At 44.1% G+C, this 17096-nt stretch overlaps 1 protein-coding gene across 14 annotated transcripts in view; it reads right to left on the reverse strand.

The window, feature by feature from the left end:
* The window catches only part of PPFIBP1 (PPFIA binding protein 1), a 98186-nt gene that overhangs the window by 26581 nt on the left and 54509 nt on the right, over window positions 1-17096 (reverse strand). For 12 of the 14 annotated variants that reach the window (XM_065742463.1, XM_065742468.1, XM_065742462.1 and 9 more), the window contains exons 4-7: window positions 16347-16552; window positions 4503-4589; window positions 3306-3419; window positions 2625-2756 (exon numbers count right to left, since the gene is read on the reverse strand). In XM_065742463.1, coding sequence (XP_065598535.1) covers window positions 2625-2756; window positions 3306-3419; window positions 4503-4589; window positions 16347-16552 — 539 coding nt within the window. Of the gene's footprint in view, window positions 1-2624; window positions 2757-3305; window positions 3420-4502; window positions 4590-9956; window positions 10167-16346; window positions 16553-17096 lie in introns of those variants that run through there. The other 2 variants (XM_065742465.1, XM_065742466.1) reach the window with 2 other exon arrangements.

Genomic DNA, 17096 nt, shown 5'->3' on the forward strand with positions numbered 1-17096 from the left:
GATGCTTCAAACCACAACTTCTATAAATCACATCACTAAGTATAAGTACACACAGATGTCAGTGTTAACTGAGCTGCTCCTCAACAATGCAAAGTGCTGAAGATCTCTAACAAATCTATATTCCCAGGTCTAAGAATCAGTTTTGACACTACAACAATTTGTTTTGGATTTTCTCTCCTGCAGCCATCACTTTTGCTATGCTATGATCCAACGTCAAAACATCCTACATGGCAATAGCTGCTAAAGTTGTTCCCTACATATTTATCACTTGAACTACATGATTTTTTAAATACTGGAGGGGGAAAGGGAAATCCATATTTTCCATATTCAATTATGCATATTCAAAAAGCCATGGTGAAAGCAAAATGCATGAAAAAAACCCCACAAAATTATTATCCTTTTTTGAAAAAAAAATTAGCACAACAGAAGATTAACAGAAGTGTCAAGATGCACTCATTACGTCAGATAACAGACTAATATTGCAACCAAGAGCATGAAATCCTGGAATGGAAACTAAAAATCTTCTGTTTAATATGGGCCTCGCATAACTGAATCCTTTATTGCTGGCAACTGGTCACCAAAAATACTGTACAATTCGCCCAAGGGCTAAACAGAACTAAAGAGGAGTCGTAATAGCATGCTTTGCCCTAAAAATATTTTCAATTACTCATCCTCATATGCAACAAGAGACATCTCTCATGTCTTAGGTTATCTAAAGCATGATAACTATAACCACATTCTTTCTCAGCTGTTTTAAGGCAGAAAAATCACACTGAGGATTCACCAGGCTCCACAGAGACCCTCATTAGTACAAACAAGACAGCCAGACCTCACATAATTAAGCAGAGGAAAAAGAAAAATACTAAACAGTTCCGCCTCCCCTTCTACTGAATTCCTAAAAGACACAATGGTCCTCTTCTGATCCAGAGACAGATCCCTCCATACAAGCAAGCAACAGTTCTTCCTTGCACAGACCCACAGATAAAGCTGATGGGGCTGACATATGGTCTCCAATTTCCAAAACAGTTTTGTATCTGTGATAGTGTTACTCACACTCTCCATTGCATGGCCAGAGAGGCACAAAAAAACAATGACAGCTTAAGGCTGTAAGGGTCAGAGGCTTCCTTACTGGTACTGAAAATGCTAACTATGTTCATAGTACTCCTCCTCGAGAAAATCCATCTGCACAAAAGGAGCCTGCTGGTGTTTTAAGTTATGAAGAGTTCTCCATAAGTTAGCACATTTAATCTCTGGCTGCTGCTTCAAAGACTACGTCTGGTTACGGACTCCTCCCTAAATGAACTCACTAATATATTTTCTGACAAAAAACAAATGCAGTTTGGATCCTCTGTGCTCATTAAGGAAAGAAATCCTAGTGTCTGCTGAGAAAGTGGAAAGACTGGAACGGGTTAAAAAACAGATAAATTATAAACCTCTATTAATTATATAATTAGCTTTGAAAAAGCTGTGTATTTGAGCATCTGGACAGGAAAAGTCCTAGACCACAAAGGAAGAAAGGCTAACAGATCTAAGCAAAGCATCTTTGTAGAGAAATAATGGTGAACATAAGAAACCTACCAAGCTAGAAGGGGAAGTTGAAATGAGAAACATAATTAAACTGGATAATATGAAGGATTTAATATGAATGATAATTGATAATTTCACTGGCTAACATGTAGGAACCTGAAAGGGAATTAAAAAGCACATCAAAGTGAAAGGGTCAAGCTTTGTCCTCTATGGTGACATTAGAGCTTCTTCTCTTCTAGAAATGAATGACATCTGGAACACCTACAATATGAACTTCAGACATCTCAGCTTATTAATAAACACAGAGATCGAAATTTTCTTCCCTGGCAGACTCAAAGGTATTTCTGACAAGGGTATGTTACCCTTGCAGTGAACCACAGTCTAATTCTTGGAGTTTCCCGTAAAAACTAAGTTTGCCAACCTGCAGGCTCTGGGTCCCTGGCTTCAAAGACAAAGGTCAGCTGTGCAATCCAAGGGGCACAGAGGGCAACTGGCTCAGGAAAGTGCTTCCAAGGATGGCAGCTCCAGGCTGCAGCTCTGCCTGGCACTGCACCTCTGAGCCGAAGCTAGGAGAATGTTTGCAGCCCCTTTCTGTGGAGCTGAAGTCTGTGAGGCTTCAAAACGCCCTCACAGAGTCACCTCATTCTTTGTTACCGAAAACAAAAGTTATGTTTTTCATTGTGCCACGCCTTTTGCACATTCGTGTTGGCATGTTTTCTGTCCTTGCAATGGACACAGAGTTTGCCTCAAACAGACATGCCTTACTCAGAAGAAAACAGCTGCAAGCTGGGATGGAAAAGTGCAAGGCACTCACACAGCTGTATTTAAATTCATCCTAAATGCCACCTGCCTGAAAACCTGAGGGCAAGAATCAAAATCTCCTTAGGGAAATCTTTCTTTGTAAAAACTTGGGTCTACCAACACAAAGGGGATATTGTTTTTATTTTGAGATACAGATGTTTTTAACCTTAAAGATGAATTCCCTCTTTGTCTGGCAAAAAACAAACACAAAACAAAACAAAAAAACATTCCCAGTGATGTTCTGATAATGTGAAATGTACACAGCCTTCATAATTTATTTTGTGGTTTTTACTCACCTCTGTATCTCTGAATCTGTCCTCATAGTCCAATCTATCCTTCTCCACAGATGTGAGCTTTAGTTTCAGATTGGAAATCTCTGCCATAAGATCCAGCTTCTGAGTTTCAAGGGATGTTCTGCTCAAAAGCTCCTGATTCAAGATAAAGAGGAACAAAACAGAATTATTCATCCAAAGGGAAAGAAATCAGTCATTTATTTCAGCAGCTAAAGGCCTCTTTCAGGAGCAAACCGTCACTCTCTCTGCACCCTCTGAAGCACTGGACACAGCAATTAACCATTTGACAGACTCTGGGCAGCTAGGATGCAGCTGAGATCACTGGATCACTATCACAGGTTGGCTGCCAGGCTGAGAAAAAAGCTTGTCTGTCATCACAGTTGCCCTGGGCAGCAGGGAGCTTGTGAGGGGAATCCACCCATCCTGCCAGAGGCTTTCATCCAAGTCTCTTTGAAGTTCAGTGGGGAAAGGCTCAAAGGAGAGGACGACTGGATTCCTACAGTGTAAAATAGCTTTGACATTACTAAGTACAAAGACTTGAAAGCAAACATGGCAGAAAACTGTCACTTAGTTACGTGTCATCAAGGAATACAACACCTTGAACAGAAGCACGCTGCTCTTACAAAAGCAAATGTTGTTCCCTAAGAGGAAAGACAACAACACAGAAATGTGCTTGTGAAATACCTGCTGGAGCATCTCCTCTGTGGCATTCAGCTTCTCCCTGTGCTCCTCTAGACAGAACTCCAGGTCCCGAATCTTTTCTCCCTGGGCCTCCACCTGGTCCGTAAGTACGCTTACCTGCACAACAGAGATAACGGGCTGTACTTAAATACCTTGCACTAGTACAGTATGCATCACCCGAAAAACTGTATGGGAGTAACAGCTCTGCCTAGGATACAGACAAAATGGGACCATGGGAGGAAATGGCACAGAGGAGCTCTGCAATGGACGCTATGCACAGCAAAGCTGATGGAGGGCTTCGTCCTCATGCTTATGGAAACTTCAGCCAACCTCCTGGTTGACACACTGAAATTCTTCATCTCCCTGTCTGACTTGTCCTGAAAGTTTTCACAAGGGTGGCTGTTGCAAAGACACTTGTCTTTGCCTTTTACAGTGTACTAAAATTCCTGCCTTAACAACCAAATTGCTAAACTTCACCAAATGCTAGCTATTCTGTTTTCCAAGTGTTTGTATACAGTACATCCCAGTGTACAGTTTCTCCCTTTCACGCTGCTTCTGAAAAACCTTCCATTTTTAAACAGGTTATTTTGAGGAAACATGCAGTATTACTGACAAGGAGGACAAGCTGGCTGGAAAGCCCTGATGCTTTCATGGGCATTCCCCACGTTGGATGGACGCTGGGGACTGCAGCATGCCTGCACAGACAGAGAGGTGCCAGGTAGCCACAGCACCGATGGCAGGAGTAACCCAGCTGGTCAGGGCACCCTGGGGCTGAGCTCTGAGGAGACCAAGCCCAGTGCAACCCGAGAGCTGGACAGCAGGGTTTCTGAGGAGCTGCCCTCTTCTTCCTGCCCATCAGTCAGTCCCTGCAGCTTTTGTCACATGGCCTGAAAAAAGTACAGCACCTGATGTGAATACCATGCAAACAGCCACAAAAACAGTGATCTTAAGGACACATATGTGAGCCACTGGTGACTTAACAGAGCTGCTCAGCAGATCCATAGAAAGAAAGGCATTTAGACTTTTACTACAACCTAATAACACACCTTAATCTGGCTTAGCTCTCAGGTATCAGCAAGCTCTCTAATCACTGCCCAAGACTACACAATTGCAAATATATTCTCAGAAGTGTAATTACATAATAACAAAAAGTCTTATGAATGCAAGGGCAAAAAAGTAATAATTCAGGTGATGACTCACTTGCAGAACAAGAGATTCCTTATCATTTTCCAGACGAGCCAGCCTTTCTTGATACACATCTCCATTCCCAGATATGTGTCCATTAGTCTGAAAAAGACAGCACATATCATACTGTCAGTTATCTTACGACAAGCTGCATTCTTCTGTACATCTTTCAAATCATTCCATATCAGAAACTAGCCAAACACCATGATACTTAGCACTGCAAGGAGGACATTTAACATACAGTATTATGATCCAGACATAACTTACTGGCAGTGTAAGTTTAAGTCAAAAGGTTTACACTGATTACCACTATCCCAGGATCAGACAAACACAGTGTTTGTCTTGTACGCTTTATCAGCTTCAAGTGACAATCACAGATAATTTGCAATGGCAAACATTAACAGTAACACCAACACAGACATGTATGATAAGCAATATACAATACTTATAATAATTATAAATATATAATATATACATATATATTTATAATAATGACTTAAGTTTTTTCATCTATGGACCCTCAATGTCAGTAACATTAAGATTTTCCAGTTGAAAAACTTAATGTTACCTACACATTTAAGGAAAACTATTAGTCTGCACCATTCAAGATTGGATTTAGAGTATTCGCTAGCTTCCAAAAGGATGAAAACCAAATACACTGTCAACAGATACAAGAACACAGTTAAAGACAAGAGTTGTTCAGGAGCTTAAAGATGAGAAGGGAAGAACCTTATGGTGACCCAGTTCTGCAGAATTCACTTATTGCACATACAGCATTTGTTAACAAAATTCATGCTCAGTGGTATATCATGTTAAACAACACTTGCAGAGACAAATACCACAAGATGTTCAGCAAGTGAAAAAAATCAATTTACAATCCACAAAATGGGCATTATGCTTCTTGCAAGTCAAATGATTTTTTTTAAAACATATAGTAAGAGACATCCTTTTATATCAGGCACCTTTTACTGGGTATGGGTGAACATCTGCACTCTAAATGCATCTCCAAGCTGCCTGAGGCTAAGGAGAAACAAAAATACATACTAATGCTATCAAAGTCTAGAGGAATCAGCAACTTTCTTTTTTCTTGAGTTGAAGAAGGATTTTCCTCTCTCCATATTCAGAGCTGTCTCAAAGCTCTTTGTGATGTATGCCTCAGCTCAGGAAAGAAATTCTTGTTCCCATCACTGCATGAACGTGTGGTGTGGTTGACACGCCTGAGGAAAGGGACACCATCCAGAGAGATCCAGACAGGCTCAACCTGTGGGCCCAAGTGCCAGGTCTTGCAACTGGATCGTAGCAACCTCCATTATCAGTACAAGTTAGGGGATATAAGGATGGAGCACAGTCCTGCTGAGAAGGACTTTGGGGTACTGGTGGATGGTAAGCTGGGTACGAGCCAGCAGTATGTCCTTGCAGCCCAGAATGTCAACCATATCCTGGGCTGCATCAAAAGAAGTGTGGCCAGCAGGTAGATGGCGGTGATTCAGCCCCTCTGCTCTGCACTGGTGAGACCTCACCTGGAGTACTGCATCCAGATGAGGAGTCCTGTGCACAGGAGAGACACAGACCTGCTGGTGTGCATCCAGACAAAGGCCACAGAAATGATCTAAAGGATCTAACACCTCTGAGGTGTTAGTCACCTGATTATAACATATAACACCTATGGGGACAGGCTGAGAGAGTTGGTGCTGTTCAGCCTGGAGAAGGCTCAAGAAAGACCTGATGGTGGCCAGTCAGAATCTAAAGGGGTATAAGAAGGAAGGAGACAGACTCTTTAGCGGGGTCTGCTGTGGTAGGATAAGAGGAAATAACTTCCAACTAAAAGGGGAGATTTAGATTGAATATAAGGAAGAAGGTTTTTTACAATACGGGTGGTGAGGCTCTGGAACAGGCTGTCCAGAAAGATGGCGGACGCCCTGTCCCAGGAGACATTCAAGGTCAGGCTGGATGGGGCTCTGCGCAACCTCACCTAGCTGTAGATATCCCTGTTCACTGCAGAGGAGTTGCACTAGATGACTTTTAAGGGCCCCTTCCAACTCAAGAGATTATATGAATCGTTTAGAAGAGACTGTGAAACTGTTCTGAAATTCAGCTCACTCAGCACTGAGCCTCCCACTGACTTTGAGGGGCCCTGCCTTTGCTCAAGGTGCAGTGGGAAGAAACTAGGCCCATGCCTGTGCTGCCCCAATTACCCTGCCATGAGAGGCCATCCCCACATATGTACTGCACTGCAAAGCTCAGCTTCTGTTTGAGTCTCCCTTTTAAGCAGCTTGTCCCCCCAGTGTTGTACGGCATGCCTCAGGAAACCTGCTGGCTAAAACACCTTTTCTGTACTATATACTTGAGTTTGGGCTGGGGGAGGAACTCCTCTGTGTGAAACTGGAAGAATAAAATGCCCAACAGCTTCAGCTGAAGACTGGACACAAAGCAAATAGGAAGAAGAATCAAGTGTTTGAGTTTACCTTAACACTATCCTCAGGAAATCAGACTGTGTCAGACAGCATTTCTATCAGTACCAAATGGATGTGTAACTGTCACAAGATGACCATAACACCTCCCCTGAAATCATCACAGCTACTGTAGACTAATAAAGGATGCTCCTTGAAAATTTGTACCAAAACCTCATACCATAATGGCACCCTGTACCTGAATTATTTAGCAGCAAATACCAGGCCTTCTGACCATCCAGAAACTAAACCAAGGCAGAAGTAATCTATACTTCTGAGTATGCTCTGTTTCTCCCCTGACTTCTACCAGATTTTAGCTCGTATCACACATTTTCCATTCAAGATCTCCAGTTTTTTTTAACACTTTAAATTAAGGTGAAACAAATCAAAGAGCTTCCAACATAAACTTGTTAGCTGCTCAGGCAGGAGATTATGCTTTAAATTTTTTGACTTGACTTGCATGCATAGTACAAAAAACAGGTTTTTCTGTACTTCTATTATTCTGCATAGCTCTATGGTAAAAGTCTTCCAGTATCCATTCCTCAGTCTGTACTTTGTAACACGGAACACTTTCATCAACAAAGCACGTGTCTGTGATGTAGAAAAAGGACATTCAGTCCCCACTGCAAATAGGCAGCTGAGGTCTAAAGGTGCCCCAATTCTGTTGGGGCTCACACCCATATTCTCCTCAAAGCACAACACTCAATTCCCTGCCTCCCAAACAACTCAGAAGGTGTCCTAACCACTGAACCTCTTGCTGCTTCTAGACAGTGTAACCAGACACAAGTAATCTCAAACCACAGACTGCGTGTAGTGTGGTTTCACACTACAATGAAAATGTCTTTACAATGCCATGAAAACCAATGAGGTGTTAAAGGAGAATGTTAGTCACTGGGAACAACATCTTGCTGAGACACCTGTGTTAAACTCTGTTTGCACTCCTCAAAAAACTTTCTTTTGGAGACTGAGAGTTCTGGCCATGGCTTCACTTTGCCAACAGAACTGGAGAGGAAACGATATGAGCCTTGGAGAGAGCTGGAATGAAGGTTGTTCTGCCACAAAACCAAACAAAAAAAAAATGTATTTACTAGCCAGTAGTGCAATCTGCTTAAAAGAGACCTCCTGTAGTACACTGAAAACAAAACATTGCATACAACCCAACATCAGGTTGTCATTTGCCTTAAATGTGGTAACTTCTCCATAATACCAGGGATTGACTGTAATATCAGAGCATACGAAAAGGCAGTCACTGTCTTCAGTCACCGTCTTCAGTCACCCTGGAGGAAAAGATGAGAGCAAATAGCACAGAGAAGCCACATCATCAGCTTTTATCATTTGCAGCCCCAGCCCCTTCTGTAGCGGTGCAGAGATCTGTGAGTATCAGGCAATGGGCAATGGCTACTCAATGTTCTATCACATCTCTGTTCTGCTCTGTCCTCTCCCCAGTAAGTACAAAGTTGATGCCTGGTATGATTTTCCTTCCAGACACAGAGGAGACGACAGAGTCCAGTAATTATTTCATCACGCACCTACTCAAAAAATAAAAATAAAATATTTGATTCAACAGCAAGTGTACGAGTATTTGCAGCATCTGGTAGTTCTGGACCAAATTTATGTTGTCAAAGACAGATTAACACAGTTTACAAGCTGTGTAAGACAAGCTTTTCCATCTTCCAAAGCAGAGTCTTTTTCATCAGCAATTTAGAAGGTATATTCAGTTAAGTGGTTAGGCTTTGCATGTGTCCTCAATTGCAAAACACCGTATGGGAAGAGAATGCAGATTTACCAATACAATCCTAATCCTAGAAACAGAAGGGCAATCGTCACAATGCCACTGAGGCTTCTCAGAAGTTTGAGGTTAGGCATTTACCTAAAATGCCATATAAGATCATATCTGGTACACTTAAAACTCTGCAAGATCAATCCGTTGCTAATCTGCTGTGTATGTGTAAGCTTTGTCTGCAGCCATGTAAGTGTCAAAACCCACACTGATCTACAGAGAATTATTCCTGTAATTAGGAGATGCATCACAAACTTTCACAGCTCGACTGTCCTCAGTCTTTAATCCAATTTTCCTAAAAAATAAGTTAACACTGCAAGACACAGGAAAAAATTTCTAATATTTACTTCTTTAAGCATCCTAACACAAACAAAAAGCATAAAAAATCTTTACTCTTACTCGCTGAATTCTCCTTTCAAAAATAGAACCCAGCCTTAGCTTAATGGATCTGATTTCTTTATTACCCTTCATTTTCTTTTCTACTTTTAAGACAGCATAAGCAGAACAAGTCACACTGTTCTTGTTGAAGATGCAGGCTGATTTTTCAAAGAAGCACTGCCACTCCACAGCATTATTCCCTCGTACAGCAGATCACACAGACCAACACACCCCAGCCAACAGACAAGCAAGTGGGCTATCCCTGACAACTCTTTCCTGACCATCTGGAGTTAAATTAGAGCTCATTGACATGCTCAAGTTGTTCAGACTGTGATAATACACATTACCTACACTTAGCTAAGCACAGCTACCATTGCTTGGTCTGTTTTGTCAGCGTGGAACCAGTTTGCGTGGAAGCCCACCGCTGCCCTCAGGAACCTGCACCACCCCCTGATGTTCTGCCTGCTCCACACGCTGACAGCAGGCATGCTGAGCCTTTCCCAAAGTTTACAGATAGAGCCTTCCTACAGAAAGAGCACTGAAAAGAAAAACACACACGCATACTTAAAACCTCTGCGCTGTATTTCAAAGGCTTTCAAATAAAAGCGAATTCTGAAAGAAAAACAGTTTGAGACAGAGGTTCGCTATGAGAATTACCTGAAACATTTTCTAAATACAAACAGCACAGCTGTTGAATTGCACTTGAAGATGCAATCGTCTCAGAATATTCTGTTTCTCCAGCAGCAGCTCAGCTGGATTCTTGCACAGCAGAGACAAAATGCTAACTCCCTGACAGCACTGCCCAGCTATGGCTCATCACTGGGAGAAATGCAGGAGCCTGAGCAAGCGGAGATACCCTACCTTATTTAGCCAGACGCAGTGCCCGTGGATGTCCCAGCTGTACTCCATGCTGCTCGCAGCTATCTTCATGCACAGAGGGATGTGAGTGGCCGTGGCAGGCAGCTGAGGTACAGAGCAGCAGGAGCAGCACCCAGCAGTGGTGTCAGGGCTCCTCCAAGCCTGGACAAGGGTTAATCAAGGGCAGGGCTCCCTGTCTCACCAGGGCTGCAGGAGAAGGTGGCACCAGGCGGGAGATGTGGGAAGCTGCAGCGTTCCTCAGGCGGAGCAAACAGCTCTTTCAGGAATTAACACATCAAAGCCCGGGAAACTCAATCTCTCTTCTGCCGAGCAGAGTCTCCTAGATCTGCCAGCAGTGCAGGGACCCTGGCATGCAGGACAATCCGGAGAGGACTTTCTTTTCTCGGTAGGCTCTTAATTGTGAGAGCGGGAAGAACACATGTAATCCATGTGTGGGTGCCAAGAAAAAGAGGAAGGAAGCAGCTGAGTAAACTCTCCCAGATGTTATCAGTGGCTTGTCTCAAGTTTACGTTGTACTCTAAACCACGTAAAATGCAGCAATAATAACCAGCATTCATCCTTACGTTTCAGTCCCAGTGCACCCAGTACCATCAGCAGCACAACAAATCCCTACTATTTTTGGCTACAGAGCCTAGCTCTGCAGATCTCACCATTATCTACAAAAGCTCAGCTTTTAGTATGAAAAATGTATGTTTACTACTAATCACAGCACACTAAAAAGTCTCAAGAACAGGAATGCTGAATCATCCAGAACAAAAAAGTAGAGCAGAAGAAGAACCGCAGCTGTGCTTTTCAAGCTAGACAGATGAGTTTTGGATTCGGAATGGTGATTTTCAAGTGCCCTATCATTGGGGCTACACTGCATTCCAGTGCAAGACTGTACAGGTTGTTCTCACCGCTGATAAACTCTGCTAGGCATGACAATGCCACGCCAAGACACACTGATCATGAACCTACATCATTTTCCAATATTAAAAGCACGCCAGTCTGGATGATCATTCTTATCAAGAAGCATTTCAAGAGTTTTTGGAGTTAGATCACTTGCAAACAAAAAGCATTACCAAGAGGCAGTTTATAATGACAGACTTATGGAGTGTCACAAGGCTCCTTTCATTCTATAGCTCAAGGAGAGATCTCAGACAGGACTTGGTGGTAAAACCTATGTGCCACACATAACGTTCAATAGCTAAACTCAACATAAGCATAAGCTGAGCCAAATGAATGCGCAGCTCGCCCACACTAAGACAATTAAACAACAAACTTTGGTTTGAAGACAAGATGATTCCATAAATAAAAAACATGAGATGACTTCTGGCTAACCGAACTACTTCCACCGCTTGGGAATTATCCTGTCTTCCAAGAAGACTAATCTATCTCTGCAATACTACTGCATTTATCCATCCAGGGAAACTCCCCTCTGAAATGCAATACCCTCTGTGATTAATTCTCACTACTCTCAGGAAGAACTGACTTTTGAAAAAATGTCAAAAGCTGAGGCTGGTCTCTGAGATGTCACTTTGGATTACAAAAGTCACTATGGAGACTACAGCTCACACTGTCATCTTCAACTGAGTTGAAAGCATTCTTTAAAAAAAATCTTTGAAGACCATGCAGTTTCTCTTTTTTTAATGCTCCCATCATGTTCAACACACAGTGCTACAGAGAGTACCTTCAGAAGCTAAAATCACAGTTGCACTTGTTGCTATGGATCATGGTGAGTTTTGCAGAAAAAGGGCTATACAGTCACAGAATATCCGGAGTTGGAAAGGTCCCACAGGGATCACTGAGTCCAACTCCTGGCTTAACACAGGACCACACAAAAACCAAACTTTATGTTAGAGAGCATTCTCCAAACGTTCCTTTAACTCCAGCAGCTCGGGGCCATGCCCACAGCCCTCTGGCACAGACCCTGTCCCTAACCCCCTGTCATGCTCCAATATAAAGGAGGGAGATGAGGTTCTTTAGATTATGTATATACCCGGCGTGAGATTAAGAAACAACGGCTCAAATGTTGGTCCGACCAGTTTATTACCACTATAAACCAGGGAGATGGGGAAAGCGGACACTGTTAGGGTGATGGGGAAGGGAAGGCGAGCGATAGGAAAGATAGGAAGGAAGCAAGGGCTTGTACAAAGCAGGGATAGTCACCAGCCAGGATCCTAGGGGCGGTCCGGTTGCAAGTGGCTCCGACGGTCCGAGGCAGAAGAGCAGGAGCAGCAGAAGCGGGGAGAACAGCAGCAGCAACGGGCAGCCCTGAGCAGCAAGCTAGAAGCAGCACCGGGTCAGCACAGGAGAAGCGGCGAGGGGTCAACCCCCGGGGGGGCAGCAGCGAACAGTGATCAGCTCGTCTCTCCAAAGAAAAGGCCTCTCCAGGAAGCAGCAGGCAGTGATCAGCTCGGGAGGTCTCTCCTAAGAGAAAGCTTCTCCAAGAGGAAGCCACTCCAGAGAAAACCCCCCAACTTCGTGGCTGCAGGACCCCTCTATTTATCTCCCAGATTTCTCCAGTCTATGTGACGAACCCCGAACCCCTCGAACCCCTCCTGCTTGGGCATCAGGTATCGCCTGAGATGGTTATCTCCCCCTGGAGATGAGTTCCACAAACGAGTGTTCTCTGGTCATTGAGCTGCAGCATCAGGGGAGTATCACCTGAGATGGTTATCTTCCCCTGGAGGCGAGTTCCACAAAAGAGTGTTCAATGGCCACTGCTGCTGCAGCTTAGGCCGCCCCAGGACATGCCCATCAGCTTGTCCCATAGACGAGGGATTTCACAACCCTTGCCCAGGTCAAGCTTGGACATGTTCGGACATGTTCATCAGCAACCTTTGAGGCAATGGTATAAGATATTAGTCTCTTACACCCCCAGCTGCCCCTCCCCTGACACAGCTCCATGCTGCTCCCTCGGGCCCTGTCGGCCCTGTCGCTGTCACACAGAGCAGAGCTCAGCACTGCCCTTATGCTCCTTGAGATGGTCTTGTTACTGGTGACCATGTTACAGATTTCTCACATGTCTACATTCAAACCAGCAGCTCCATAACCAGGCTACAGCCTATGTTTTATTAAAGCACACATCAGAATATATTATGCATTTCTGTTGATCAGAAGCAATCTGAATAGCCCCAAGACTTTGGAATAGCTGTGATCTGGAAATCCATTTAACATCTGGTCCCCAGAGAAAGCATATAGTCTAGTGCTTTTGAGCTTAGAAAAGGCTTCAGTTGTTTTCTAGACTTTGAACTAATGGCCTCATTTCTAGTTTAAATTGCAGCATTCACCTGCCATCCATTTGTACATGGAGATGCGTGCAGGGTTGCAGCAACACAAAGATTAGTTTTCAGCTGTAATTGGACAACTGGAAATGACATGTTGCAGTTCAACCAGCTTATTTGTGCAAGACAATGCTGCATTTACAACTTCTCCAACTTCTGAACTCCCCAGAGGGGACCATCTGATCACTCCTCCTGGAAATGTTCTGCCAGATGTCCAGACTCTGCACATGTGCTCTAGTGTCACATGGCCATCTGGCATCCACTGGTTAAAAAATTCAGGATAAGGCACTTGAACTCTTTAGTCCTTTCTTAGTACTCCTCACAGACTTCTCCAGTACTACCCAGGCACACAGAGAAGAGCAGAAAGCAGGAGGTCACAAAGTGGCATAGGGCCACAAGGCAGCCCATGTCGACATGGCAAAATTGAATCCTCTGCCTTATTTTACTGGAGGAAGAAACTTCAGGAGACTGTGTTCAGACCCTTTTCCCAACTAGGGCATCAGCAGTTTCTCTCTGGAGGCCAGGAAAGGATTTTTCTCTTGTGACACACTGTTTGGCAGCAGTGAACACTATTTCTGTTTTCTTCTGAGACACGAGAAACATGATTACAGCTTCGGATGGAAGGTCACACACCAGTTCTAGCAGCTTTGAATATCCTGGTGGATGCAACTTGTTCATGCATTGAGGATTAAACTAATTTTACACCAGGGAGGTGCTTTCCTTTCCTCTGTAAGGACAAGCACTGTTTCAGAAAGCCTTTCTGCAAATCGCTTGCTCATTTTAACACCTGTCTTGCTTATATTGGGATGGTGACACTATTGGCACCTGTAAATCTCATGCTCTTTACCTGAAGCACAGTACAGTACAAAGCCCAGATTTCAGTTTTTCCTACTAGGGGTTTTAAGGATGCCAGAGAGTATTGAGTAATAATTTCAGGCAGACCGAAAGAGAAAAAACAGTTATTTTCTGCTATCTTTTGCAAACTGCATTCAGTGCTCAGCTGGCTCTAAGCTGAATAGCACAACAGAGCCCTTCCTCTTCCAGATTCAGCTCACAGCCACAATGAAAATCACTACTGCCTCACTGAGATGCAGTGATCCACGTCAAAAGGTTCTAAGGATCTCATTTCAGCTCCTAGCAGCCAGGCATCCCTGAATCGCACATCTGCAGCCCCAGGGCAATGTCTGCTCTTCACCTCACTAACCTCGGCAGACACTGCAGCCTCGAGCTGTGCTGTTTGGGCTCCTTTACTCCAGAATAACATGTGGCAGACCAGCACTGCTAAACAATGGACTACTACTATGCACCCCATGGGAAGAAGTTAATTTTCTAAGACTGTTTATGTGGCACGAAAACATTTTTCAAGGCCACGCTTGCATGAAACCTGTGAAGCCTCTTGACTTCTGCTCCAGACAGAGCATAGACTAGTTACAGCGATGTTCACTGCTGTATGTTACAGGAGAAGGAAATGCTGATGCTAGCAGGATCTCTGCATTTTTCAAAGATTTGAATGAATGTCACTCCAGCCTCCTCCTCCCTGTCTTAATAATGTTGACTGTGATACTGACAGTGGGGGGAGAGAGCGAAGTCCCACTGGAGCCAGCTCCTGTGTATTTCAGTAGATTTGAGGTATTCTGAAATGAGTAGTCCGAAGCAAAGTAGAATCAGTTAAAAAAAAAAAAAAAAAAAGAGCACTCTTCCCTCAAACCTTTTCACAAGAGCTACATAAGCTGTGTTACCCTGGTTCCCTCTCTGTCCCAGGGCACTGCACCCAGTCTGCATGCCGCTAGGTGGCATGTCATGTCACGCCATGCCAAGCTCACTGTAGTCTGATGCCAGGTTGCACTCTCGAGGTGCAGGCTTTGCCACAGTGCTGGAGTTGCTGCTCACGGCAGAAGCACGTATGGCTGAGGTGTGGCATGCTATAGCTGAGCACAGAGATAAAATTGAGAGAAAAAAGCATCCCATTCTATCAGTCATAGCCCCACAGAGACCAAATCCCTTCTGAGGGGAGGTATCACATCCATCCCGGGAAGGGAGAAAGTGATTGGCAGCTTCCCATGCTGACAGCCACCAGCAGTAGCAATGCATAGGGTGCAACATAGAGCCACCACAGGTGGCCCGTCCAGCATCAGATCTGCTTTCATCAGGTCTAGCAAGCCTCAAACCAGCGGCATGGCACCACTGTGGCCAATGCCACATGTCAGAAGAACACACACTGCCATAGGCAGATGTAATAAGATCTGCAGAAGCACACACCCTCAGCTGCCGTAACAGCTGCAGGGTGACTTAAACCCTGAAGCATAGCCTCCAGAAAGAAGCCTTAATTTCCACTATGAGAGCATCCCTGAAATCTGTGTACACCTCTGCCACTACAGCAAGGCAAACTGTCAGTATTTGAGCACAAGGACTCCTTGGTGGCCTTGCTAGGACATCAATGGTTACAGGATGCACAGATGCAAAACCACAGACAGCTTCGACAATGATGCTGTGTAACTTACCTTTTGATAAACACAACATTTTCTTTCCCACTGTACTTTTCATGTGGCCTCTATTTTTTATTCTTTTTTCAACTCTGTTTTTTGGTAAAACCAGGACTTAGGTAGAAAATAGCCTTACTAGGTATATTTTGGTGTGTTTTTTAAAACAGAAATGACAAAAATTGGTAGATTTACAAACACAGAAAATATAAATACTGTTTGGTTTCTAGGTTAAAGGGAAGATGAGCTTTTACCACTCACTTCTGTTATAAATCAGGTAAGGAAACCCAGCAACAGCTCTGGCCCCTGTAGAACATACACTGCCAAAAAAGCTTTTTAGTGAAAAGTTCATATTGAGAGCAACGTTTTTTTTCCCATTTGTCTGACTCCTATAAAAATGTCTTTTCCCAATCCTCTGAAGTAAAACTCCATTTACTGAAAACAAGGCACAGTGTACATCACAGAAAGCATAGGTCAAGTCACTGCACGAGGAATTGGGCAGCAGTTTTTCTGAGGTCCCACAGCAGCATCTCCAAACAAAACCTGTGCATTTGGTTCTGTGAAAGCAACCCAAGAGCCTCCAATTGCCTTGCATAAAACAGCAGTGAAAGAAAGTGAGACAGTACCATTTGACTTTGGAGCCATTCAACCAGAGCCTCTGCCGTTGAGTCTGGGACCTGGCAGCGAAGACCCTCTCTCTCATCTGCCTCCATCATCTCCAGCAAGCCCCGCAGGTCCTCCACCAGGTGTAGTGCCCGCAGGCCCCCCATGAAAGGGGAAGTGGGGGACTGGCAGTCAAAGATGCCATTGGAGTATTCCAGCGCCTTTGAACCTGGGCAGAGTAAAACCACACAGTGAGGCACAGGAAAAGTAGATAGGACAGGCAGCCATGGGAGATCTGCAACAAGGATTAGAAATGTCATGTGGCATTTGCTGATGGCGGGAACTGATCTTAAACAAATTCAGTGCAGGTGCTGCATCCTGTCCCCTCTGCACTGTACCCCGTATCACCTTGCAAGTTGGACAGTGGTAAGCCCTTGCTGACATGTGTTTGGAGTTTCAACACTTCTGACAGTTTTAGTGGACAGTAGGATGTGGGCTGATCAGACAGAAGACACGTGCCACAACAGTGCACAAAAGCTCAAAGCACAGGCTGTGCTGCTGCTCTCAAGGATCAGCGCTGAAAGCACTGTGGAGGGAACAAGCTCAGCTGGTAATGCTCTGAGTCACCCTGTAGAGGCTGCACGACCCAAGTCAGACACTGATGGTTTCCAGAGGAAGCTGTGCTCAGTACTTTTCATGTAGAAATTTGTTACGCTGCTCCAGTGCACTGGAATTTTGTTTTATTTTTTCAAGAATAGAAAGACATATGAAGA

Source organism: Cyrtonyx montezumae, unplaced genomic scaffold, assembly GCF_038088225.1.
Source record: "Cyrtonyx montezumae isolate F1298 unplaced genomic scaffold, pur_monq_1.0 scaffold_3, whole genome shotgun sequence".
In the NCBI taxonomy this organism is placed as follows: Eukaryota; Metazoa; Chordata; class Aves; order Galliformes; family Odontophoridae; genus Cyrtonyx; species Cyrtonyx montezumae.